Raw genomic sequence first — 12,972 nt, forward strand, 5'->3', positions numbered from 1 at the left:
CCTGGCTGGGGTGTTGTGCTGACCCTGGCTGGGGTGTTGTGCTGACCCTGGCTGGGGTGTTGTGCTGACCCTGGCTGGGGTGTTGTGCTGACCCTGGCCGGGGTGTTGTGCTCAGCCTGGCCGGGGTGTTGTGCTCACCCTGGCCGGGGTGTTGTGCTGACCCTGGCTGGGGTGTTGTCCTTGCCCCTGCAGGCACGGGGAGCACCGAGGCCCGGCGGGAGCAGCAGGAGAGCGGCCAGGAGAGCAGCCAGGAGAGCTGGGTGCAGCGCATGCTCATGGCCCTGGTGGGGGACAGTGCCCTCTTCAACACCCGGGAGGGCCGTGCTGGCAAGGTGCACAACTTCATGCTGGGGCTGAACCTCAACAGCTGCTACCCCCTGTCCCCTCTGGCAGAGCTGCTCACCCAGGAGTCCGTGGAGGAGGACGAGCTCGACGCGGCCGTTGCAGGTCAGTTCACAGACAGTGCTGGGTGTTCACACCAGGAGGTTTATAAAAGCCTGTACCTGGGAGCAGGAGAATGTTCCTGTGAGGATTGACCGACAGCAGAGGTTGTGAGGTGACTGGGGGGCTCAAAGGGCACCATGCAGTGACTTGTGACTGCTGCCTCCCTCCCCTGTCCCCAGCCAGTCCCTTCTGGAGGGACAGTGGCTCTCTGTTTGGAGAGAATTGCTGGCAGAGGTGACCAAATTGCTTTTGTGTAGGGTGCCCTTCGTTACATCCACTTTTTCACTCTCTTGGCCTTCTCCAAAGGGTGTCCTGTGTTGTTCCATCTCTTATTGATGAGATAAAACCTTTCCTTGTTCTCCTGCAGGGCTTCCCTGTTGCCAGAATTTTGTAACTGTCTTCTGAAAAATGTGTGGGGGCAACACACTGCTGCACTTGTAGAATCATAAAATCCCCTGAGCTGGAAGGGACCCACAGGACCATCCAGTCCAACTCCTGGCCCTACACAGACACCCCAACAATCCCCCCCATTCCTGAGAACTCCTGGAGCTCTGGCAGCCTTGGGGCTGTGCCCACTGCCCTGGGGAGCCTGATCAGTGCCCAACCACCCTCTGGGGGAAGAACCTTTTCCTGAGATCCAACCTAAACCTCCCCTGACACAGCCTGTAGATCCTTGCTTTGCTGGCACCATGTTCTTCCCAGTGTGGATGCACCTGACCAGCCACTCACATTTCTGTGTGACTGATGTGCAGATGTTTCATGTTGGCTTAAGCAGGAATGCAGATGGAAGAGAAGAATTTCAGAAAAATATTAATTTGCCATAGGAGTTCAAAGTCTTCCCCCACTCCACGGGTTACGTGGTGTTTGGGACAGTAGCTGTGATGTGAAGAATTAGGGATTTTGTTTGATTTGGATTTTGAAGCTTTGCTGTGCAGTGTTCACTGCACCCTTCTCAGTGACAATCAGTTCGTTTCCTAGTATTTTTCTGACGCTGTTGTGTTCACTGGAGGTGTTCAGGGCCAGGCTGGGCTAGTGGAAGGTGTCCCTGGGCATGGCAGGGGGTGGAATGAGATGATCTTTAAGGTCCCTTCCAACTCAAACCATTCCGTGATTGTTTTCCATCAAACTGAGGAACTGCAGCTCTCTGAAGGTCGTGTTCCTTCCGTGCTATAGCACCACAGCTCTCCCACCCATCCCCAGTAACAATAGTCATCACTTCAGCCCTTATTTTCTGCTCAGAGGTCGTCCCAACTGCTCCTTCTGCAGCAGTAAATACCAGATGTCATTTACAAGCTCAAGTAGCAGCCGCGCTCTGATGTGTATTTGTTAATGTAACAAATCCCTCCGAGTGGCTGGATAGTCATTTCCATCTGGACTCCACTTTCTAAATATTTTTATCATCTCAGAGATGTTTACAACTGGGTAGTCTTAATATTTATAGTAGTTGTAAAAGAGGCAGGAAAGCGGGTGGGAAATTTTATGGTTGGAAAAAATGACAGTCGATGAGAATTTTGCATAATTAAGACGTGTGGATAATGTTCGGAATCAACTATCGACTTCCTGGGGTTTAATTTCAATGGAAGTAAAATTCTGGGTTGACAAAACAAGCCTGCACCTCTGAGACAATTACTTTGGGGTTAAAATGTGTGGGAAAAGTTTCACATAACAGCAGTTGTTTTAGTGTCAGCTGAAGCCCACGCTCAGAAAGCTGAAGACACAAATCTGACAGCTACGAGTAGCTGCAATATTATAGTCAAGAATAGTTAAAAACCCCTTGAAGCTTCAGCAGTTACTGTAAAATTTAATCATTCAGCGGTGTGATAAGTGTGTCTGCACTTTAATGCTGTGAATTTTCCTTGCAAGTGCTGAGGAGCCCAGAGGAGCAGATAGAAAGGAAATAGATAGAAAGGAAACTTTGGTGTAATAGAAGTATTTTAAATTTACCAAGGCACTGGATGCATTTAAGCTTTGCATATTTATTCTACCACTGGCAGTTTACCTGTCAGCTTGAGTACAGAGAGAAGTCTGTAATGCTTTAGGACTGACTTTCCTTTATTACCAGACATTCCAAAGGAGAAATAAGTGACTCGAAAAGGATATAAATAATACTTTACGTCTCCAGTTGTGCCAGACCTTCCCAGAGGATGAACTGTGGCTGGCCTAAGCTGATGTTACAGTCATTCCTAAGATTGAATTTAGGGGCTGCAGTGCCTGCAGCAGAAATCCCAGCTGCTTGGTCTGGAAGTAAAACCCTTGGATTTGCTTTTCTGTAGATTCTATTTATGCTGAATGTTTCCTTATTTCATCTCAAAAAGCTTCAAAGCTTTACACCCCCCTTCAATGATTTCATTGTGAGCTCAGAGTTTATTCTGTTTCTTTACTTGATGTTACAACACACCAAAGTGACTTGAGCAAGTGCCACGTGAAAACAATAGGGAAAAATAACCCCTAATCTCTGCTCCTTTATTTCAGTGTTTATGGAAACTGTTATGGCAGATGCACGTCAGAAGCAAATGCCCTTTTCATCTCCCATATTTCCACTGGAGCTGCTGTTTGGGACAAATTTGGTCTCTAGAACATGGTCTCTCTTTTTATTTCCAAACAGTTCTTATTATCTGTCTCTGCATGAGATAAACTCATAAGTTAAATTTCTCCTGTAATCACTAAAACCAATCTGTGGTCATTATAAATTTATTGATGACATTAATTAGATATTTGGAGGAAACTCTTCCCTGTGAGGGTGGGGCACAGGTTGCCCAGAGAAGCTGTGGCTGCCCCTGGATCCCTGGAAATGTCCAAGGCCAATTTTTGTAAAGTAAGAAAAGGCAAAACATGAACAAAAATGTTTCCACAATTTTTAGAAATTCTATGGAGAACAAGGATTTAATTACTTTTGAAATGTCTTTAAACAAGAAGAGGAAATCAAAACTTCTCTACTTGTGCTAAAAGGAAATGTATTAAGTGTATTTTTACCATTTTTTTTAATTATGGTGAATTTGATAAATACTAATTTATTTTCATAGATTTATGCTAAGTCATTATTATGAAATATATCTGGTTCTAAAATAGGGCTACAAACAGAACCCTTTTGCAATAGGCAATGATTTAAAAGTGTTCTCTCCCTTAGAAATCAAGGCAAATAGTAGAACAATGGGGCCTCATTTCTTAGAAAAGTGTCCTCTAATAAATAACAACAGAGATAAAATTGAAAGCATCTCTTCTGAGATTTTTTTTGCTGCTCGTAGGAGTAAATTTTTCTCACGGATCCTGAAGTGATAGGAATAAGAGTTTGAATTATTTTGGATGGATTTTCTTCACTTTAAAATGTCTTCTTTTTTTTTTTTTTTTCAGATTACTTCTGTTGCAAATAAGCAGGTGCTGGGAAGTTTAATTACACCAGAAATAATTATATTATCCTACCCAGCATTCCTTAGATCACACTGCCCTCTACAGATACGAGCATTAGTTTTCAGTCAAAAAGCAAAACCACGCACTGGAAAAGATCCAGAGCAAGAAAAGACCGTCATGGGAAAAATTTTGAGTCCAGCAGGGATTGTTTAGGGGCATCCAGAGACTTGGATAAGTGCAAAGAGACTTCAGAAAAATCAATTGTTTTTTTCCTGAGCTGCATCCAGGGAATATTGGGGTTACAGGGGAAGCATCATCTCCTTCAGCCCTCAGCTGGGCTGAGAGAGGAGGCTGATTTGTCCCACACTGAGACAGCACTGGCAGGGAGTGGCTCACAGGGAATTCTGCTGCAGTCTGAGATATGGATATAGGTCACTATTTCTTTTTGTTCCTGGTGGAGTAGTGAGTTGTGAGGTCATCAGATTTGGTGTAGTTGGAAAACAAGACTTGGTAGTCCCAGTGTAATGGACAGAAGCAGATGGTGGACAAACATCACACCAAAGCAGAGCCACGTCGAGGCTTCTTAGGGGGAAGAGCTGGGGAGGATGAGGGACAGGGAAAGGGAACCTGGGGGAAGAGGTTTGGGCAGGGGTTACAGGACACTGAGGGGATCACAGGACTGTTAGGGTTGGAAGGGACCTCAGGCATCACCCCCCCAACCCTCCCCCCACCAAGGCAGGGTCACCTGGAGCAGGGGACACAAGCAGGCATCCAGGTGGGTTTGGGATGTCTCCAGACAGGAAGACTCCAGGCCCTCCCTGGGCAGCTGTTCCAGGCTCTGCCACCCTCCATGGAAAGAAGTTCTTCCTTGTTGTGTTTTAGCTTATGTCCATTGCTGCTCATCCTGTCTCTGGGCACCACCAAAAAGGGTCTGGGACCATCCTCTTGGCACTGCCAGATGGGCATTTGGATTCTGTCTGTTAACATCCCATAAACTCTCTCCTTTGTGTGTGAGCTGATGGGGTGAAGGTGGGAAGGCTGGGATCAAACCTGGCCATTTGTCCCCTTCAGTGTTGCCTGGAGCCATTTCTGTGCATTGGGACAGGGCCCTTCCAGCTCCTTTTTTCCCACCTCATTCTCCACTTGTTAAGAGCTTGAGTTACACTTGAGTTCGTGGTAAGTTTAGCTGGGGTGTCCTGTACATTTTAAATCCTTTGCAATCTCCAGTCCTTGGGGAAACACTGGAAAGCCCATCAAAACTTGAGTTCTTAACTCGTATGTACTGGGGGTTTTTTTTGGTTTCCCTGTGTTCTGCACAGATCCTGATGAGTTTGAGAGGATCTATGAGCCACTGGATGTGAAGAGCAAGAAGATTCACATTGTGGACAGTGGGCTGACATTTAACCTGCCATACCCCCTCATCCTGAGGCCTCAGAGGGGCGTCGATCTCATCATCTCTTTTGATTTCTCAGCAAGGCCAAGTGATTCCAGCCCTCCTTTCAAGGTAAGTAAGACAGGCCATCCCCTCCTTTGGGGTCAGGAGCTCAAACTGACTCAGTTGTATTCTTCCAGTCATGTTGTTCCCACATTTCATGGTCCCAGAAGGTGCTGCTGTAGCTACAACACACTAGAATATTTCTTTCCACATCAAGCAGAATAGTGCCCTGTGTCTCAGTTCCTGTTTACATGGCACAACTGACACAAAGAAGGCTATTTCAAAGGAAGGAAATTCATTTGAAGTAGTTGTTTTTATGGAAATTTTGCTTTCATGCTGATTGCAGAGTTTTATTTTATGTCAGTATTAAACAATGAAGTCAGTTGTCCTTGCCCTGGTGCTCTAACTCTGTCCAGCTGCTCCCTGTGTGCTGTGATGTAAATGAATGTCATCATCCTGCAGAAATGCATCATCTTACTCAGTCTGGTATTGCTAAATAAACCTCTTGGAAGCAGGGCTAGCTGTCCATTTACATCTCACTGGGATCATCCCAGCACTGGTGTCAGCAGGATTCTTAAATCCGTTCAGGCCAGAGCACAAAGGCACCAGAAAAACAGGGAGTAAATGACACGGTTGTTTTGTGTGGCAGGTGTGGAAAGCACAGCTGTGCCTGTACAACCTGTGTATCCACAGACCTCCTTCTCATCCCAAAGGCTTGACATGGGGTCATTTTGGTAACTGAGACAGAAAGAACAGCACTTCAGAGGCTACTGTGAGGTTCTCACTTGGAGATACGCTTTAGTGGGCACAGTGGGATTTGGTTGAAGGTTGGACTTGATGATCTTGGAGGTCTTTTCCAAACTCAGTGATTCTGTGATCCTCAAAAAAGGCCATATTTATTTCAAAGAGGATTTCAAAAAGAATTTTCAAGGAAGCCCAGAAAATATTTCTGTTTGAAAAACAACTGACGTTGCTTGTTGCTTTACAGACAAATTCCAGTTGGAACAAACAGATTATTTTTTTCCTTCATCTTAATATTGAGGATGTTAGAAAATAACAGCAGTAGCAAAATGAGCTCGAGATCAGTGTTGTCAAATGCAAAGACAAACAAGTTTCAGGAGAATAAAAAGGAGTAATTTCTGTAATCTCTAAGTCTCTTGGGGCTACTGCGAAAAACAGAGCACTGAGAAGACTCTTCCTAGTGCTGAGATCCTTAATTCCTTTTTTCCTTAATTCGCTGAATCCCAGAGTGTTTCTTCCTTTAATATTCTATTTGCATAAGAATATATCTCCTTTTTTGTCATGAATATTTTCCCCATCAGCTAAATTTGCTGACACAGCACTGCCATCTTCTCTGAAATCTCTTTTTCCTCCCTTTTTTAACATTCCACACGTGGACCCTGTGCAAAAGGCTGTGTATGGTCATCCCTGTTACTCTTACCCTACACATTGAGCGCTGTCTTTATCAGCAGCAATTTTTTGTGTCGTTTTGGGGACCATGGAGAGAGATTGGTTGGAACTTCAAGTGACATCCGGAGGGCTTTTCTCTAAACTGTAGTTTTAAAAAGGCAAAAAAATCCTTTGATACAAGAAAAAATGGTGGGAAAAAGAAATGATGCCTTTGTTTTCCTGAAGCCACTGTTGAAGGGGATGGAGTGTTGTTCCTGAGGCACAAAGAGGTGTGGAAGAAGAAGAGATGTAGTCCAGAGGCAGAGGCTTTGTGTTCATGGTTTCAAGGCCAGGAACCAGTTGTGTTTGCTGGCTGTGTGTCCCACTGGTTCTGCTTGCACTGCAAAGAGCAAATGCCACTTCAAGAGTGGGCCTGTCTCTATGGTAGCACTAATATTGTGCTTTGCTGGGGAAATTAGCCAGCTGAGCTCAGTGACTCCACTCTTGGTTTATCATTTTGCACCCACTATCTTTTAATCTCCTGCGTATCTCAGACAGTTGCCCAAAGAAGGGTCCTGTTTCTTTGAAAACCACGATTAAAGTTGTTGACCTTCCCTCTCCTCCCTCTCACACGCCCTCATTGCATGCTCTTGAGTCATTGTTTACAAATTATTTTGTTTACTGAGTTGTCATGAGGAAGAAAAAAGCCTGTTTTCCAGCTCTCTGCACTCGGTGTGCTTTCAAACGCCGCTCTGGGCTGTGATGTGACTCTGAGCACAACAATGCACGGCCTGGTGTTTGTGAACTCTCCTTGGTTTCCATAGTGCTGATACTCCACTTGCAGGTCAAATTAGGGATGGTTTTCCCTCTGTAAAGTCACTCCAAGATTTGTGGGCCAGACCAGCTCTTTGCCTGCCATGAATCAGCGCTGGTGGTGGAGACTGAGAGGCTGAAGGAGGTGCTCAGTTTGCCACTCTGGGTCATCAATCAGAGACTGATTTGATCAGTCCTTCATATCACAGAATCATGGACCTTAAACACCATCTCATTCCATCCCACCTTCCACTAGCCCAGGTTGCTCCAAGCCCCGTCCAACCTGGCCTTGGACACTTCCAGGGATCCAGGGGCAGCCACAGCTTCTCTGGGCAACCTGTGCCAGGGCCTCCCCACCCTCCCAGCCAACAATTCCTTCCCAATATCCCATCTAACCCTGCCCTCTGGCAGCTTGAGGCCTTTTCCCCTTGTCCTGTAACTCCATCCCTTGTAAACAATCTCTCTCCATGTTTCTTGTAGCCCCTTCGGGCACTGCAAGGCCACAATTAGGTCACCCTAAGCCTTCTTTTCTCCAGGCTGAACAATTCCAATTCTCCCAGCCTTTCCTCATTGGAGACATGCTTCCTCCCTCTAATAATCTTGGTGCCTCCTCTGGACTTGCCCCAACAGCTCCATGTCCTTCCTGGGCCCTGAATAGTTTATTAATTGCTTCTACCAACCAGTTTGCCCCATGTCTCTCTCCAAACCTCCTCACTTTTCAGTGGATGCTTTCATGCACCTGAATCCTTGTATCTCTTCAGGAAATTCTGCTGGCTGAGAAATGGGCTCGAATGAACAAGCTGCCTTTCCCCAAAATAGACCCCAATGTGTTTGACAGAGAGGGCCTGAAGGAGTGCTATGTGTTCAAACCAAAGGACACCTCTTCAGAGAAGGACTGTCCCACCATAATCCATTTTGTCTTGGCCAACATCGACTTCAGGAAGTACAAAGCTCCAGGTGAGCACAGTTTCTGCTGCTGAATCCCCGTTCCTTTGGAATGCCGTGGTGGTTATGCACCACAAATGTTTTGGCTCTCAAATAACTCCCAAATGCGTCTGCAGCCCTGAGGGAATCCAAAAGAGCCATTCCAAAGTCAGGTGGTGGATGATCAGACCTAACATTTCTGTGGTGTTTTTGTGTTTGTTCTGTGCAGGAGTTCCCAGGGAAACACAGGAAGAGAAGGATTTTGCAGACTTTGACATTTTTGATGATCCAAATACACCTTTCTCTACCTTCAACTTCCAGTATCCCAACGAGGCTTTCAAGAGGCTCCATGACCTGATGGAGTTCAACACCCTCAATAACATAGATGTATGTTGGGAGGGTTTAAAGGTTGTTCAGTGGGGGAGTGGGTGATGTGAGTAAAACCCTAAATATTCCATACAGGCCTTTGCTTCAGTGTTTGCCTGACTTTCTCATTTGGTTCTTGTCTTGTTTTTGCCATTTCACCATGCCAAACCATTCAGAGTAACTGAGCAAAAGGGGCTTTGGGGAGTGGAGACAAAATATTTAGGATTGTATACTCAGATTTTTAAGCACGTTGATTTTTCTAACTGGAAAAAGAGGAAATTGGAAATTTCTTTATCTGTTGCTGATTAAGATCTATTACTGATTTCTTTATCAGTTCTACTTCTAACTCAATAATAATTATTTGTAATTGATAGTAGGTGCAACACGACATAGTGATCCCAACATCTGCAGAGTGAAAAGTGTAAATGATCACCCCAGATAAAGACAGAGGGAGGGGGTTATCAATATAGTAAAGAAAATGGTTACATCAGGACAAAGGAAACAAAAGCAAAGATTTAATCATTCTCAATATTTATTTTTTTCTTTATCCTTTTTAAAATAATAATAATTATATTCTATGATTATTTTTATATCCTTCAAATATGGATTTTCTCAATGCTTTGATTTACCCTTCTGAATTTCATTGGGACTCAAGTATAAATGCTGTATTTACACTGATTTTTTTTTTTTTTACACACATATTTTTGTGTGACTTCTTTGACATTGATGGCCTCCCTCATACCTATATTAACCACATTAAAATCAGTTTTTTATACAGTCAAGTAAGAGGGATTGATGAGTTTTATTAAAAATACTTTGTTCAGTGGTGGAGCAGAGTTAAAAATGGAAGCAAGAGTTGTTCCCATCAGAAGGAGCTTTTTCTGTCAGTTAATAAATATTTGTTGTGTGGCTTTTTTGACATTAGTGGCCTCCCTCATACCTTAATTAACCACATTAAAATGAGTGTTTTATCCAGTCAGGTAATAGTATTTTTAATGAAATTTATCATTTTCAAAGGAGTTAAAAATGGAAGCAAGAATTGTTATTATCAGAAGGGGCTTTTTCTGTCAGTTAGTAAATATTTGTTATGTGCTTTGACATCAGTGGCCTCCCTCATACCTTAATTAACCCCATTAAAATCAGTGTTTTATCCAGTCAGGTAATAGTATTTTTAATAAAACTCATCATTTTCAGTGGTGGAGCAGAGTTAAAAATGGAAGCAAGAGTTGTTCCCATCAGAAGGGGCTTTTTCTGTCAGTTAGTAAATATTTGTTGTGCGAGTTGACATTGTTGTGTGACTTGACCTCGTACCTTTACTGACCCCGTTAAAATGAGTGTTTTATCCAGTCAGGAAATAGCATTTTTAATAAAACTCCTCAGTGCCTTTGCTCAGTGGTGGAGCAGAAGAAGGGGTTTTCCTGTGGGTCCATGCCTGTTATTCCCTGTGTTGCAGGTGATCAGGGAGGCCGTGCTGGAGAGCATCGAGTACCGCAAGGAGAACCCGTCGCGCTGCTCGGTGTCCCTGAGCAGTGTGGAGGCCAGGAGGTTCTTCAACAAGAGCCACCTCAACAACAACCACACGTAGAGGCCGTGCCAGGGGCCTGCTCCCGTCCCTCCAGCTGGAGCCACAGCCCCTCCAGCAGCTCCTCACCCGCTCCTCGGCACGTTTCCTTGGGGCTTCTCGAGTTTCAGTGTCATTTTGTACTGCTGGTTTTTTAAACTAAACACATTTCAGTGTGCTGGGATCCTGATTTTAACAGATGTGCAATTAGGGGGGGTTTGTCTCGAGATCATCGGGTTCAGGGTCTTTTTTTTTTTTTTTTCCCTCCCTTATAAAATTGTAAACATTGGTTTCTTTTGGGTAATTCATTTTTAATTGATGTAAACTGGGCGTAGCTTGAAAGGTAGGATGGGATTAGAAAGAAAGATTGAAATCCACCTTTCTGCTGTTTTAACGACGTCTGTACCACTTAGCAAAACCCCAAGCCTCTTACGTTTTCTTTTTTGATCCTCCAAATTGCATTGCTTGAATCCTTGAGCTACTGGCACCTGCCTGTTAAATTGTTGTTAGTTTGTGTATTCCTGACCAAAATGTTTATGCATAACTTGAGAGTGGCTTTTGCATTTGACCATGATTGAACCATCACATTTCTGCAGAGGGACAGTGGGAATGTTTACTGGGGCTGGATAAAATGTGCCCAGGTAAGAATGTGAAGTAGTTCTTGTCTTAAGGGTTATTTGAAATAATATTTTTGAGTCCTGTAAATAATAAAAGATGGTGCAGAGCCACAGATTGTTTCAGTCCCATCTCAGCAAGTGTTGAGGTAACTCTGCAAACGCAGTGGCATCTCCAAAGGCTTTAATTGCTAAAATCTGTAAGTCCACGGGAAGGGAAGTAATTAAAATGCATTTATTTTAACAGCCACTGCATCCCAGAATCCTGGAATGGTTTGGGTTGGATGACCTTAAAGCTCACATCGTTCCACCCCTTGCCATGGGCAGGGACACCTCCACTATCCCAGGTTGCTCTAAGTCTACATGCAGTGTTCTGTGATTAAATAACATTTTCTGCATTGATCAGTAGGTTTTATTTCTGTTTGAATTAGTGCATGTTTAAAATCAAGCAAGAAAATGAAAGTAACTTGTCTTAGTGCTGCATAATTTAAACATTTTCCATGAATTTCGGAATACAGGAAGGAACTGGTACCATTATATTATTGTAATATTTTCTTTTTAATGTTATATTTCCCTTTGGGAATGTAATATTTGTATTTTTTTATTTTATAATATGTACCTACTCTATTTTATGGAAGAGTTTTATCATGCTTTATACAGTTTGTATTATCACAGAGTTATCAGACGATAATGAATAAAACTATATTTGCCACCTGCTGTTTTCAGGCAGTTTATTTTGATAATTTCTGTGATATTTGCACTGTTATTGTTGAAGAGATGTGGAACAGCTGGATGGTGTGGGGCAGATGACACTGTGGGTAATGGGTGGTGGGTCTTTGCTGCCTTTCATCTTGGATTTCTTAAAAAGCAGGGGAAGAAGGGAAGTTCCTCCGGGCCTGTTTGGATCCAACAGCTGATTCTGGTCATGAAAAGCAGGAGCAGGTGCTGCTGTGGGTTGCAGGTACATCAAAACTCGTGGTCTGGACTGTCTGGGGAGGGGTGACAGTGTCCCCACGTGCACTGAGCTCTCGACCCGCCACTGCTGGGACCTCTTGGGCTTGCTGGTGTGGGGGTTCCCCCTTTGTCTGTGTGCCAGAGCCCCCCTTCCTCTGCTAAAATCATTCAAAACCCCTCGTTCTGAGGTTTTGCCCAGAGAAGCTGTGGCTGCCCCTGGATCCCTGGAAGTGTCCAAGGCCAGGTTGGAGCAACCTGGGCTAGTGGAAGGTGTCCCTGCCCATGGCAGGGGGTGGCACTGGATGGGCTTTAAGGTCCCTCCCAGCCCAAACCACTCTGGGATTCTGTGATTTTTCAGACATTAGAAGTGGTTTGGGCTCCCCAGAAGCTCCTTTGTAAATTAATAGCTGTGATTTCACTGCAGTCTGCAAAAAAAAAGCCTCTGTTAAATCTGCATCCATAAATTTCAAATGGAAAAATCCATCTCTGTATGATCAGAAACTTAGAAAAGGGTTCTTATTTTGTTCTTCAGCAGAGCAGAACACTGGGCCTTACAGCCTTAGCCATACTTTATATTAAAAATAATGTGAAAAGAGGGGAATAATGCAGGAAAAAACCTCTTCTGACACATGATGTGAAGCCAAACACGCAGAGTTTTCCCTTGGCCTAGAAAATTAGTCCTTCATTTCTCATTTCCCTCCCTTCAGTCCCTGGTCCATCTGGTTTATTCCTGCAGTACTTTTTTCCAGCCAAGGGTACAATTCCCTAGGAGGCAGTAAAAGGTGGGTTGAGAGAATGAGTTATTTTGGATGTCAGACCTGACTTAAGGTGCAGAATGTGGAAGGTGCTTTCTGCCTCAAGGGTATGGAAGTGCCCCCAGGCAGGCCTGGAGTGAGTGGGAAGGACTCTGTGGTAGGTAAGCTCAGCTCTGCTGGGCTCTGTCTCACACTAAGCTTGACCCTGGGCTCATGTTCTTTCCCTGGACCTTTTGGCAGGCTCCAGCTGCTGGGATAGACGTTGGGAATCTCTGCTTGCCTTTTTCTTCACCAGCAGATGCTCAGAATAAAACCCCCTTGACCTGACAAGTGTGAGGGCACCGGAGCATTGACCTCGTGCTTGCAGCA

General features: G+C 44.4%; 1 protein-coding gene across 1 annotated transcript in view; it reads left to right on the plus strand.

The window, feature by feature from the left end:
- PLA2G4A (phospholipase A2 group IVA) overlaps window positions 1-11,599 on the plus strand; it is a 62,860-nt gene extending 51,261 nt beyond the window's left edge. Inside the window, exons 13-17 of the mRNA XM_017834963.1 lie at window positions 193-447; window positions 5,112-5,296; window positions 8,191-8,386; window positions 8,583-8,740; window positions 10,173-11,599. Coding sequence (XP_017690452.1) covers window positions 193-447; window positions 5,112-5,296; window positions 8,191-8,386; window positions 8,583-8,740; window positions 10,173-10,304 — 926 coding nt within the window. The 3' untranslated portion in view covers window positions 10,305-11,599. The remainder of the gene's footprint in view (window positions 1-192; window positions 448-5,111; window positions 5,297-8,190; window positions 8,387-8,582; window positions 8,741-10,172) is intronic.
- Window positions 11,600-12,972: the final 1,373 nt, after the last annotated feature.

The sequence above is a fragment of the Lepidothrix coronata genome, unplaced genomic scaffold (genome assembly GCF_001604755.1).
Source record: "Lepidothrix coronata isolate B3197 unplaced genomic scaffold, Lepidothrix_coronata-1.0 Scaffold246, whole genome shotgun sequence".
Classification (NCBI taxonomy): Eukaryota; Metazoa; Chordata; class Aves; order Passeriformes; family Pipridae; genus Lepidothrix; species Lepidothrix coronata.